The sequence below is a fragment of the Schistocerca americana genome, chromosome 3 (genome assembly GCF_021461395.2).
Source record: "Schistocerca americana isolate TAMUIC-IGC-003095 chromosome 3, iqSchAmer2.1, whole genome shotgun sequence".
NCBI lineage: Eukaryota > Metazoa > Arthropoda > Insecta > Orthoptera > Acrididae > Schistocerca > Schistocerca americana.
In genome coordinates this window covers 575,080,402-575,095,459 of record NC_060121.1, presented here as the reverse complement: position 1 = coordinate 575,095,459, position 15,058 = coordinate 575,080,402, and the positions used below count along the sequence as shown (strand labels likewise).

The 15,058-nt window shown below is 43.1% G+C and overlaps 1 protein-coding gene across 1 annotated transcript in view; it reads left to right on the top strand.

Annotated features, from left to right (window-relative positions):
• The window catches only part of LOC124606980 (putative lysozyme-like protein), a 247,057-nt gene that overhangs the window by 56,819 nt on the left and 175,180 nt on the right, over nucleotides 1-15,058 (top strand). Inside the window, exon 5 of the mRNA XM_047139119.1 lies at nucleotides 9,663-9,825. Within this exon, the coding sequence (XP_046995075.1) occupies nucleotides 9,663-9,825 (163 nt within the window). The remainder of the gene's footprint in view (nucleotides 1-9,662; nucleotides 9,826-15,058) is intronic.

Below are 15,058 nucleotides of genomic sequence, written 5' to 3'. Positions count from 1 at the left end.
TTCGAGACACTGCTCCGACATTCACAATAGAATCATTAACCATTGTAAGAATTGTGGAGTAAATTACCAATGTATTGTGCGACGGCCTCCAGCCACGAAACATGAGTGCCTTCTAAGTCGATTTTCTAAATACTATATATAAATTCTTTAGGAAATAGAACTTTCAAAGCTGCGCGGGATTAGCCGAGTAGTCTTAGGCGCTGCAGTCATGGACTGTGCTGCTGGCCCCGGCGGAGGTTCGAGTCCTCCCTCATACATGGGTGTGTGTGTTTGTCCTTAGGATAATTTAGGTTAAGTAATGTGTAAGCTTAGGGACTGATGACCTTAGCAGTTAAGTCCCATAAGATTTTAAGAAAAAAAAAGGAACTTTCAAAAGGCAGTCGGTGAGGTTGACAGAAAACACTTTCGTCTAAAATGCTTACGAAATTCTGGCACAGTGTTTATAACTACAAAATATTTTCACTCCGTCATCCTACAACCAGCTCCAGACCCACACAGAAAACACCTTGTACCATAGTCAGTATTGGGTGATATGGGAAGGAAAGAGGAGATGGTAGATTTCATTCTTCTAGTGTATTTCACATATGCAAGATGGGGAGCTTAATGTACTGCCAGACTCTCCACTGCCATGGACATCAAGTGCGCTGCCTTGTGTGTTCGTTGGAGACGAGGGATATCCGTTGTTGTGGGATTTTATCGAATCTTACATTCGATGGGCTATAGATCCAGGGAAAGAAAACTTCGCCGGCCGCTGTGGCCGAGCGGTTCTAGGCGCTTCAGTCCGGAATCACGCTGCTGCTACGGTCGCAGGTTCGAATCCTGCCTCGGGCATGGATTTGTGTGATGTCCTTAGGTTAGTTAGGTTTAAGTGGTTCTAAGTTCTAGGGGACTGATGACCACAGATGTTAAGTCCCATAGAGCTCAGAGCCATTTGAACCAAAGAAAACTTCGACAAATGCTTTCCCAGACCACGACGATTAACTGAATGTGCTTACGGAATAATCAGCGCTAAGTAGAGCATATTTTGGAAGGCAAGACGAACTTCACCACAATTTGTTGAGTATATTGTGAAATGTACATGTGCTCCACAATACTGTCATTGACCTAGGATCCCCGAGTGTCAATGAGCAACCTGCAGTGGTAATCAAGTGTTCTATACAAGGCATGTCAGACAGGGTGGAACTATATCAGAGTTTCAAATAAAGCTGTCGAAATGAGACGGTTTTTAAAACTTTTTCTCCCGTCATAAAACTTGATAGTCATGTGTTTGTCAGATATGCTACTTCAACTTTATTCTCGCCTATCGTTTTAAGACACTGAAGGAAATAAGAGATTAAGGAAATATATTCTGTATTTGTGGTCTGTAATGCTGCTGCCACCTTAACAGATAACTCGTTGAAAGTTAATCGCCGCGCGGGATTAGCCCAGCGGTCTAGGGCGCTGCAGTCATGAACTGTGCGGCTGGTCCCGGCGGAGGTTCGAATCCTCCCTCGGGCATGGGTGTGGTGTTTGTCATTAGGATAATTTAGGTTAAGTAGTGTGTAAGCTTAGGGACTGATGACCTTAGCAGTTCAGTCCCATAAGACTTCACACACATTTGAACATTTTTAAAATTAATCAGTTCAAAAAAATGTGTGTGAAATCTTCTGGGACTTAACTACTCAGGCCATCAGTCCCTAAGCTTACGCACTACTTAACCTAAATTATCCTAAGGACAAACACACGCACCCATGCCCGAGGGAGGACTCGAACCACCGCAGGGACCAGCCGCACAGTCCATGACTGGAGCACATTAGACCGCTCGGCTAATCCCGCGCGGCCATTAATCAGTTGTGATGATACTTGTTTCACTGGTTCCATAAAGGACGTTGAGTAAAAACAGCTGCTAACAAGGATCCTGTTAATGCCATTTTCTCAACGGTACAACGAAATAAATACAGCGCCAGTAACGGTACTGATTTTGCTACCTGCTGCAGCAGCCGACTGCTGTCGGCGTCGCCCGAATACACCCGTAGTCACTCGAATGCTCTGGTCGCAGCTCTCAGAAACAAACCAGCCTGGTTTGGTTCGCTCAGCGCCCCTCCGTGTCGCTGTGCTCTGCTCTGGGCCGCTACGCCTGCGGCGCCAGTGGTGTCAGTCGCATTGACCACCGCCTGTCTGTTCCACTAGTGCCGCGCTGCCCGCCTCACAGCTGTGGTACTGGCTGTGACGACACAGTTGCTCACTTAATCGCTGTGTGTGATAAAGTTTTGTCCCGCTAATACCATGGCCAGATTTCATGCTTTACTCATCTGCACAATGCCGTTTTTACCAAGATGGTTGTTATATAATTTGATGGCTATAACTTCTTTCAGTATTTTATCCCAGAAACCATTACCCCTCGCGATAACGGTGTCTGAGACTGCTAACAATGAGTTGAGTGAGCGGAAGATACCAGACCACAAATCATTTATTTAAAACAAAGCTCACAAAATTTTATTTCGTTTTTAATTTAGGAAATTCACAGGTAATAACAAACATCATTAAACTTTAATATTTTACACAAGCTGAATCAGCTTGACCAAGCTGTCTTTAAACCTTAAAATTAATAATCATAACAGGAAAGATGTTAATCTCAGTTCTTGCTTAATACTGAATTTAGCAGTTATAAAAGAGTTTCATCATAGAAAGTCGGAAGCCTGTTTCGTCTTCACCTCTGTTCATGAGTACAACTGTTCAAATGGATAGATACAGTTTGATAACAGAACTAAATCAGAAAAAAAATTACTGTGTAAAATAGTCACAAGATACAACTTATTAATGTAAGCGAGCATGGAGCAAAACCATTCTGACGCTAAATAAATCAGTTGGGAAGGAGAGTAATTGCCCAGGCAGAAAAGTTATTTCCTCTAATCAGCATGTGACTAACCATAAAGTCAATAGCTTAATTTTAAAGTATTAAAACCGTTTTTGTTCTGTAGCATAAATGTTAAAATCATTTACAGTAAAATTAGTAAACCTGTCAGCTCAGGGGACAGAACTTTTATAAATCCTGTCCTTTCTTTATTAGTACCACAGGGAGCGCAGAAGGTAGCGTAACGGCTAATAACTGTGCAACACACTGTTTACATTAAATGGTATTGCCTTATAAGCACTTTCTAGGGAAATAATGATAGTATAACTAGTGATTTAAAAAAATAAAAAATTAAAAAACTGAAAAACTTGTATGCAATGGAATCTGGCTCGCCTAAAGCATTAACTTTAAATTGTACTACTAACACACCGACGCATCGAGCACATGCGATGTTCACCTTTATGAGTGCAGCCGAATGACTTCTCCAACAAGCTCACATTAGTTCTACAACTTGTGCCAATCGTCAACGGCCAACGTGCTTCAAGTTATAAATGGCGTCGAGCTGTTGCACACAGAGCCGGCTACACCCTGCGCCGACCGGAATATACTTCGCTCCACTATACCTCAGTTGTATCAGTACAAGTCATCAAATGATGCCAGATACAGGGATCTACACTGTAGTTAGAACAGATTAGCTGCAGAAATCGACAATTATATCTGACAGATGTGTGTCAACTCCTATCACAATCGTACGCTACACGATTTGCAGACACGCCATCTCCCTGCGGCACCGCCAAACACAGGCTCACATCTAGACTAGCCGCCGTCTTACGTCACCTGACTGACTCCCATCGAGACTGCAACAGAAGGCCTCGCCGTAGGGGACATGGAAGCATAATACACTCTCCATAGCGCCACCGTCACTCCACCTCGGCAGGCGCTACGACGCATGTCGGCCGGCTGTAACGCGCAGAGGTGATCGCAAACGTTATATCGCTCTGAACACAGTACCAAACTGGCTCAGTTTCCTCGAATGCAATTTTACGTGAATTTTCCAAAGCATATTCATCTACCTTCGATTTCTCCGAATAGCGTAGTCACTTCACCGGTCACCCTCAGTTAAGCACCGTTCTATTGTGTGAACGGTCTAACCTACCTAATACCGATAAGTGCGTTACATGGTATTCTTCGAAATGCCGGGAGCTCTGAGGCCTGATCAGTCGGCATATTTTAGCTGATGGCCTGAAAAATGATTTGAGGTTACGTAACTTCAGGAGATGGCTAATCTTTCCTGTCACTGAACCATAAAATGGCAAAATTACAAGCTTTTAATTAATCTCCTCCGCGAAAATTCCGTTGCTTATGCGCCCTGAAATGGTTTGCGATATTGACTCGTTGTTGTAGCCATTCCCACAAAAGACTTTTTGTAAGTGGTTCAGTTCTTGTAGCAAGTTTTCGGCGTCAGAGATGACTTCTGCTTGTTGGTGTACGCTGAAGTTTTACTCTCTACAGTTCCCTCTAGCCCCATGGAGGTTATCCCCTGATGCCACACGTCCTATCATCCGTAATGGGTGACTTTGCTTCCACAGTACCAGAATTCCTTTGCTTCACCTACTTCTACACACATTTTAAATCGTGCACTTCATTCTTGGTCATCCTATCTTATTGTTCCCTCTAGGTTCTTGGACATATTGTACATTACCCGTCTTTCCCTGTATCTTATTTGCATTTTTCTCAGAATTTCGAACATCTTGTACCACGCTCTACCTAGGTCGACATAGCTTATGAAAGTGTCTTAATTTTTCATCATTCTTGCTTCCATTATCAAACGCCTTTCTGGTGGCTTTACCTTTCCTAAAGCCGAACTGCATTCTTCCGTATATTATCCTAGTCTGAATTTACGTCGCCATTCTCATGTATTCCACACACCAAGCCAAGTAGTCATTTATTGCCAATTTCCCCCCCCCCCCTCCCCCCTCCAATAATTTAGTTTAGAAATTCCAGTGGAATGTTATCAATCCCTTCTGCCTCATTCTTCCAGAGCTCTTTTAAGTTCGGACTCTAATACTGGATCCACTATGTCTTCCATATCTACTCCAGCTCCTTCCTCTATCACGATATCAGCTAAGTCCTCTCCCTCTCCTCTCTCTTCAGCGTTTAACAGGGGAATTCTCGTTGCACTCCTAATGCACCACAGTACGCCAAAATAGTATTAAAATCCCAGTTTCTGCTTATTTTAAAGTTGAATGTTACGTTTACGTAAATCCGCGATGCACTTTTGTAGAGATCTTGTGGAGAAGAAACGAATTACCGAATAAAAAGTATAGTGCTATTTAAAAGAGGCGTGCAGTGTCACAAGAGAGAAAATTATGCTGGTTAACGTACCCCTGTTGACTATACAACATTTGCGTGATACACTCTTTTTCCTCTGCACCAAACATCATTTGTGGTGGTCAAGACAAATGGGACACCCTTGACATAACTTGTATTTTTGTTCCCATTATAAATGTGTTCATGAACTAAATAAGTTAATGCTACCTGCTATCATCTGAGCTCCTACAAACTACGTACTCCACATCAATAATCAACTCATTTCGTTTTGACTCCCCTAAAAATATGTGTGTGAAATCTTATGGGACTTAACTGCTAAGGTCATCAGTCCCTAAGCTTACACACTACTTAACCTACATTATTCTAAGGACAAACACAAACACTCATGCCCGAGGGAGGGCTCCAACCTCCGCCGGCACCAGCCGCATAGTCCATGACTGCAGCGCCCCGGACCGCTCGGCTAATCCCGCGCGGCTATTGACTCCCCTGGTGACCTGCTACGGTACTGTGGCGTCGGGATTTCAGTGTGTAACAGGACTTCGCACACGTACCAGCAAACAAACAAATAAATAATTACCTAACATTAGCTTTTTGCGAGGCGCTAATTAAAACTTTATGACTACTTCTAGTATTCCGGCTGCTTTCCTATCTTATCAGCGCTGCACAGTTCACTGCAGTATCACAGTGTGTACACTGAAACAAGTTCTGAAACTGCGAGCAAAAAACTGAAATGATATGATTGTGAGGCATTGATGGCCATCCTGATTTAGGTTTTCCGTGATTTCCCTAAATCGCTCCAGGCAGAGGTCTGGATGGTTTCTTTGAAAGGGCACGGCCGACTTCCTTCCCAGTCCTTCCCTAATCCGATGAGACCGATGACCTCGCTGACTGGTCTCCCCCCCCCCCCCCCCCCCCAAACCACACAACCCAACTCATTGATGGCCGAGAGGCCCCATCTGGGAAGTTCGACCGCAGAGTTGCAAGTCTTATTTCAGGTGACGCCACATTGGGCACTTTATGTGTCGCAGATGGAAAAAAAAAAAAAAACACAACACCCATTTCACGAGCGGAGAAAATCTCTCACTCAGCCGGGAATCTAACCCGGCCCTCTGCATGATAGGCAAACACGTTACCCCTCAGCTTTTCTTTTCTCCCTTCTCGGTACTGTTCGTTACATTTGGTCGGGGCGGACACCACATGGTATCCATTCCAGTTGATACTTGAGTCCTTTATTCAACTAAGCAGGCGAACGGCTGTGTGCGAACGCGTCTATTACCAGCCAATGTGCGTCGAGGATAACTGTCGGTACCTGTAAAGGATCAACTGCAAAATGGTTTTGAAATTAAAAGGTCCACCTCCACCGGCCGGAGTGGCCGAGTGGTTCTAGGCGCTTCAGTCCGGAACCGCGCGACCGCTACGGTCGCAGGTTCGAATCCTGCCTCGGGCATGGATGTGGGTGATGTCCTTAGGTTAGTTAGGTTTAAGTAGTTCTAAGTTGTAGGGGACTGATGACCTCAGAAGTTAAGTGCCATAGTGCTCAGAGCCATTTGAACCATTTGGTCCTCCTCCGTAATTCATTGAGGAGCGCAGATGACAAACTCGTAGGATCTGCGTTCCATGCCCGGTACAGCCAGTACTGCCTGGAACGGGAGCACTCAGCGTCGTGGTGCCAACTGAGCTGCTACTTTAACCCTTTCCGTCTCAAAAAGATTAAAAAATTTAATTTTAAAATTTAATATTTACCTTTATCATCATAATGGAATGTAGTCAAATTAAATCGGGTGATGCTGAGGGTATTAGATTAGGAAATGAGACACTTAAAGTAGTAAAGGAGTTTTGCTATTTAGGGAGTAAAATAACTGATGATGGTCGAAGTAGAGAGGATATAAAATGTAGACTGGCAATGCCAAGGAAATCGTTTCTGAAGAAGAGAAATTTGTTAACATCGAGTATAGATTTAAGTGTCAGGAAGTCGATTCTGAAAGTATTTGTATGGAGTGTAGCCATGTATGGAAGTGAAACATGGACGATAACCAGTTTGGACAAGAAGAGAATAGAAGCTTTCGAAATGTGGTGCTACAGAAGAATGCTGAAGATAAGGTGGGTAGATCACGTAACTAATGAGGAGGTATTGAATAGGATTGGGGAGAAGAGAAGTTTGTAGCACAACTTGACTAGAAGAAGGGATCGGTTGGTAGGACATGTTTTGAGGCATCAAGGGATCACCAATTTAGTACTGGAGGGCAGCGTGGAGGGTAAAAATCGTAGAGGGAGACCAAGAGATCAATACACTAAGCAGGTTCAGAAGGATGTTGGTTGCAGTAGGTACTGGGAGATGAAGAAGCTTGCACAGGATAGAGTAGCATGGAGAGCTGCATCAAACCAGTCTCAGGACTGAAGACCACAACAACAACAACATCATAATTGGTAAAAAGTAAACAATCAATTGCTTTAAACTTGAAGTTTCACTTGGAACCACCGGCACATATAGTTTTCAACCACTCATCGATTCATGAGTGATATTTGAAAGCAATGCTGCATTTTTCCTAGTCACAGTCCCACATGTCAAAACTTATATGAGCTCATAGTGCCTAAAACAAATTACAGTCCTAAATAACAAGCGAAAATGTGGCTAGAATTTAGTAAATTTCTATCAAAGGTACATACTCCTCCAGTGGTTTCATTTCGAAACCATATTAACAACTGTAATACAAAACCTAATGTAGGTTACACGAACTGTAGATATGCTTACTTTAGATATGCTTGCTGCCACTGTCAATGATCTCCACAATATGATCACTAAAAAGAAAAAAAGAACACATATCTCACAGTCTCCTACGTTCACGCAGCCCAATCTGTGCGCCTACCGTTGGGTTGAAGACAGCAAGTGACTGCTGCAATGCACTACATTTGTAGAGGGACGTCAGTGTACCACTAGATGTGTCTGTCTTGCAACAGAATCGATGGTTTCATGCGAAAGGCCTGGTATTAAAAAAAATAAAAAAAACTATAAGATGGTGGTTTCGGGTAGAAATCACTGGTACTCAAAGGGTTAAAGAGAAGTAGCGACTCCAAGGGAGGGACCTAACTAATGCAAGTGGTACGTGGGACAAAATTTTTACTTGTGGAACCCTCCCCCAACCCCCCTGTTTAAATGGTTCAAATGGCTCTCAGTGCTATGGGATTTAACATGTGAGGTCATCAGTCCCCTAGACTTAGAACTACTTAAACTTAACTAACCCAAGGACATCGCACAAATCCATTCCCGAGGCAGGATTCGAACCTACGACCGTAGCAACAGCGCGGTTCTGGACTGAAGCGCCTAGAACCACTCGGCCACAGGGGTCGGCTAGACGCTCCTGTTTGCTGGACATTCCCCCGTATCGCAGTTAGAGAACGACAGATTTGCACGGCTACTTCAAATTCGGAGAAGTGAATGAGTTCTGTTTGTACTGATAGTCTAATGGGACTGCAACTTGACACCAGCATCTTGCGGTCTAAGATTTATGTATGAAGTCGTTCACCGTCCACACCCTCGCCGGGTGTAAATTTAGCCAAAACTTTCGCATTTTGTCTTCAGGTCCATTTGTCAGAACTATATCGTAGCCCTCTTTTGTCGGTCGAGAAGGAAGCGGAACTTTCTGTGTGTGTCATGCAATAATGAGAAGTTGTCGTTCATATCAGCAATTATTATCCCCCTTTCCCTGTCACCCCTTCCTCTTTCGCTGTCTGCGCCTCTACGTAAACGGCGCCTAGGGTAGGGTACGAGCCCCCCCCCCCCCTCCGTGATGACACCCACGTTAGGGAGATAGGGAGACCGCAGCAAGACCTGGAAAATTGACAACGGCATGGAGAGGTGTGGGCCGGCTCATCTTCCTACATACCGCATCCAAATAGCACCATAATTTTTTTTTTTTTCATCAGAGGGAGTTCACGCACATAGCATAAGTTCCAGTTCTGTGGGGTCGACGCTGATGCAGTTCCACTGTCTACTTCTTTGTGGCAAAAATAACCCTTAGCAGTTTTGAATTGAAAATAATAAAACTGTTTACGATTATGTGTGCATGACTAGACTCATCACGACTTTCCAAAGTAGTGAAATAACTTTAGTTATTTTTTTCAATTTCTTCTCTATTCCTTTTCAAGAGCAACTGGAATAGCTACTGTTTCCTGCAGCCTGCTGAGGAACAGTTTTAATGAGATTTTTGCTTCCTCTTTTACCTCTTCCAACAGAAATTTAATGATACTGCTGGTAATCACATATGGCTGACTGTGAACAGATTTCCTTGCACCTGTAGTGCGTGAAAATGGCAGTGCCATGCCGTGTTTTATGTGACTGCAATGAGAACGGTCCAAGTGTACAGGCCGGCAGGGTGACAGTTAACTGAGGCGGCCGCCCCCTTCGGGACAACGGACGGACTCGCCCAGCGCCCTGCGCCCTGCACCGGTGTCATGCTTCTCTGCGCAAGCTGTAGCTGGCTGCTGTGGCGCGTTGCAGGGCCTGAAGCCGAGGACCCGATTCGGCGACGAGGAGGGCCGCGGCGGCAGCGCCGGCAGCCGGCGGCCGTCCTTCATGCCGGGCGCGCGCAGTCTGGCGTCGGCCACGCGCATCATCAACCAGCACCTGTTCGGCCTGCACTCGCTCGCGTCTCGCGCCTCAGGTAAGCGGCCGCGCCCATCTGCCCCAGCACTGTTTCCACACTGCCTTGTCGAGAACAGGCGTCACGAGAAACGTGGCTGCTGCACCTTAGACCTTATCGATTCACTCTATTCCATTTTAGTATTCTTATAGAATTTGTAGTTAAGTTCCCGGACATCGATCTTGTAAGGCAGTACGACCTAGTTCTCAAAAAAAATCCAAAAACACAACTTTGAGGCTCAAAAGTTTTCGGAAGGCTGTTGAGCACAAAATATTTCCATTTGTCTACAAATCTCGCTAGTAGATGTCCCCATAGTGTATGTCTTATAATGACAAAATCCCCGTTTCGGTTCTCACCACTAGTGAACTTCTTTTTACGCCTACGATCAAATGGTAATTTTAATTAACATATATTGAGTTATACTGTTTAATAAAAATAACATTCTTTTATTTTTAATTACTAATTACGTAAGGTAAAATTTGACATGGGCATACGAAGCGCCTCATTGTTAACTGAAAAAAATTATATCCAGTAATAACGCTATTCAGTCTCTAAAAATAAAAAACATATTTTGTTTTCTATTTAATGTTCGTGATTTTTGCTCCAAATTTAAATTTATTTCAATATTTGCTTTTTCATGTGGTCAGTAATTAAATATAAAAAGTTATTTATATTAAAAAATTATTATTCAGTATTTATTAAGTAACATTTTCTTTGATAACAAATATACAACTTAAATAAAAGTAAAAAATGATCCTACTAGCGAAATTCGAACTATGAATGTTGTGATTACGTTACTTAGATTCCATGCACACAACCGACTTTGTTAAAAATAGTCAATATGTTTTATCTTACTAGCTCTCCAATATTTCTCATCTGATCAAGTTTTTTTTAGAACTGTGTCTTACTGCATTAGGAAATGGATGTCTGAGCACTGATCTCTAAACCCTGCAACTACGCAGAAAATTAAAGTGGGTAGAGAACTCCATAACGTGCCCTTTCCAGATATATAAAGTTTTCTACATTTAATATTCAATAAACATACTGAATAGATTAGTAAGTTGTCGAATCATACATATAATGATATTAAAGAACATCAATAAATTATATGGCAAAAACTTACGTGGTGTATGTTGCTGAATGTTGCAATCACTGTGCCTGTGTACTTTACGCAGTGTCTGAGACATAACGTTTTTGATGCTTCAGCATTTTTCGGAGCAACGCTTATTGTTTTCCTAACACATGTCAGACTGGCTCATGTTTTATGAATATTGAACAGTACAACCTAAAACTTAAAGTCATACTTACTAAAGCAAGTCTTTATGATTCTTAAACTTTTCGGCCTCTATAAGGCATGTGCAACATGAGAAATTTTGTAAAGAGTGCAGTGAAAATATTTGATGAACGCATCAGTCCAGAACATACAGACAGAAGGTTTCCGCCAAGATATACAGGATGAATCAGCTAAAACTTGCACCGGAAATATTGCGGAAATAGAAGCTGCTGTAGACGTGTGGTTTTCACAGAATGGATTGGTGGTCAGGGGCTCGTACAGTTAGCCAATATACAGATTATAATAGCACTTCGAAACCGTATTTCTTGTGTAAACATACACCTTTTAAATGGAACAATTCCTATTGACAGTAACAAAGTAAAATTAGGATAAATAAGATTGTCAGTGGTGTTCATTGCACGAGTCTAGTGCGATTCGTTTAGGAGATATCGTCATTTTTAGTTCCATTCATCCAGCATAGTTTCTAGGTACGATGTTGTTATGTTTGCTTACAGTGTGGTTGTGTGTTCCTTGAGTGCAGTGCTCTTGGTAGTCAGTTAATATGTGACAGTCCAAGAAGTAGGCCGTGAGTGGACCATGGGATTTACCTGTGTAGAAAAAGCCGGTATGTTTATGGCGTACGGAGAGAGTAGGAAGAATGCAGTTTGCTCTTGTACGATGCTATGCGGAAAGATATGCCAACAGGCGTCATCCATCTCTGCAATTATTTATCAGCCTCTTCAACCAGTTACGTGAAAGTTGTAGTGTAACACCTAGAGAACACAACAGAATGAAACATGCCGCAGCAGAAGAGGGGGAAGTTAATGTTCTTGCTGCTGTTTCAGTTGATCTGCAACTTACTTCCCATGCAATCTCACGAGAGAGTGAAGTGCGTCAGGCAAGTATCCCACGTGTTCTCCATCCACATAGGTTCCATCCCTATCACATCTCTTTCCATCACCAGAGCTGCATGTAAAAGATTATGAGAATCGAGCTAATTTCTGTATGGGCATTAAGACAGGATGCTACGGATGTATCGTGTATATTGTTTAGTTATGAAGCCACATTTACCAATCATGGTCAGGTAAACCGCTGAAACATCCACATTTGGTCTCTTGACAATCCCCACTGGCTTGGTCTGGTGGAAAATCAGCGTCCATAGATCTGTTCCCCTGGAAGACGACGGATTCGCGCCCTCCCATCGCCATGGTGTTGGGATTCATCAGATTATGCAGTGCTCTGCCACAGTGCCAACGTCCAGTGCCGATGATCACCTGACTATTCCAGTCGTAGTTGCTAATGGCGTGATGTTAGCATTGTACGTGCATGAGTCGTCGTCTGTGGAGGCCCATCCTTAGAAGCGGTCGGCGCACTGTGAGTTCAGTCACACTTGTACTCTGCCCAGCATTAAAGTCTGGTGACAGTTTCACCACAGTTCGCCGCCTGTCCTGTTTTACCATTGTGCCTTGACTATGACGTCCGACATCTGTGATGAGGGGTGGCCACCCATCCCCACGATGTCTCGACGTGGTTTTACCTTGGTTTCATCATGTGCTGAATACTCTCGCCACAGCACTCCTCGAACGCCTGACAAGGCGTGTAGTTTCCGAACAGCTCGTGCCGAGCTTCCGGGCCATCACAATCTGTCCTCAGTCGAACTCAGGTAAACCGAGCGTCTTCCTCATTCTTCACACAGACAGCACGCTCACTGTTACTACATTCACTGCACGTGTGTCTGACTAGCAGTCATCCCTCGCCAGGTGACGCTGTTAACGCATGGACGGACTTATATCGATAGTAGGTCGGTGGTCACAATGTTCTGGCTGGTGAGTGTGTAGGCCAATATGTAGGTCAATAGGATGACTTAAAAGTGATGGGAAAACAAGATCCCTTCCACCCTCGCCACCACTCACATTAATGTAGGCCAATATGATGACTTATATCAATTCCCTCCTCCATAACCCCTTTTATTACTATTCCAATCGCATGAGTTTCGTACACTGTAGTGAAAGGATCTTTAGCAGTGTTATTCTGCTTGAAAAATGGAGGTAAATATTACCGTAAATTATGAGGTAAAGCGCTTTGACATTGGAGAGTATGACTGGGGTATCACTGAACCACCCTAATTTAATGAGGTCGTTATATATTCCGCAAAATGGAGGGAAATATTAACATAATTTATGACATAAGACACTTTGACATTACAGAGTGTGACTGCGGAATAGCTGAATTTCTGTAAATTAATGATAAAGTAATAAGATTTTCTGTAAGCACTACAACGTTTCATCTCCCACGAATATTTACGGTTTTTGGATACCTTTAGACTAATTTTCTCCCACTTTTCAAGATCGGTGACCAAAGATGCACGTAAATACCATACTTAACAATTACCACATGGTGATATTTAAATGAATTTTGCCAATATCCCCAATAAACAAATTCTGCAAAGCCTTACTTAACAAAAAATACACACCTTGTACAACCACTCCTCACCACGACCACATCCCTGCATTATTGTTTACAATTCGTTATAATTTTGGCAATTCTCTCTCACTATTCCAAAGATACACCCCTAAATATGAAACTGGACAGTTACCATAAGCAAAATTTAAACAATCTACGCCGATATTCACATTAAATAGTTAGCACTGAGATTTATTTTAACAAATACACTGACTTCCTAGTAGTCCGTGTCTAAAAGTTAGCGAAGCACAGTAAATACGCTAGAGCTATCATCAGTCAAAAAATACCCAAAAACTGAGAATATCAGTGGCATGCGGTCACACGTTGGAACACTTCCACGAAATGTCAAAGCATCATAAATTTATAGTAATTCAGCAGCGCATCAGTAAGGCACTGTAATCTCAAAATGCCATACATTGTATATTATGTTAATATTGACCGCCACTTTGGAGAATAGGCTTTCACCTCATTAAATCATAGTAATGTAACAGTACCCAAATCACACACTGTGATGCTGAAGTAATTTACCTCATAAATTATGGTGTGTTTAATATAATATATATGTCTTAGTGAAAGTATCATAAGCAGCAGAGTTCACGTACTTAAAAAATGAAGTACGATGTAATGAATCAATGTGGGTGGATGGGGGGGGGGAGCTATTTTTCCCCATTTTAGGTCGTCCTATTGGCCTAGATCACTGGGGTAGGGGGGACTGGTGTCTGAGTGTCACCTTGATTTGGGGACTCATCATCAAACAGTGCATGGATGACCTAGAATTACAAACCAAAACTATGATAGTGGATGGGTGTCCTTGGAGAAATGGAGGGGGGAAGGGAGAGCATATCACATGTGACAAGTGTGAGATTACATCCTGATCTTGAATATACCTCACGTAATTATCCAAGAGTTGTGTGCAGGATAGAAAGTTGCACTGTGACCTTGAGTCTGGCACCCATATGCCCATTGATCCACTTCTCATGTATGATCGCATGAAAGCTTTTAAGAGGCATATTATGAACTTTTGAAATCCGAAACAGGCGACAGCTAAAAGTGACTGGTCACTGTGTGCCCGTTACAAGCCCGCTGTGACAAAGTGAACTGTAGTCCGGGCGGTACTGGGAACTGAATTGGTCACTAGACCTACAAAGATACAGCCACGTTCCAGTTTAAACGACAGCCCTGTGATACCTCGTAGTGCAAGCACGGAAAGTGATCGTGGGAAATGAATTGGTTGGCAGCCACAAACTGTTTGTTGTTAGCCACAGTAAATTTATTGACGATGAAGAAGGGTAGACTAGCGTGGAGACTTCGGACTGAAGACAACAACAATAATCGCAGAGTACACTTCACACAAAGAAAGGAGGACACTCCTAGGCGCAGGAGGGAAAGTGCAAGAGAGGGAAAGAGATATATAAGTGCAGCGGACGAGCAGAAGGATTACAGGCGGCACGAGCACGCGTAACAAAACATAAATGGGTTTATTTTACAAGCATAGCCATGCACATAAGGTTCACGTCC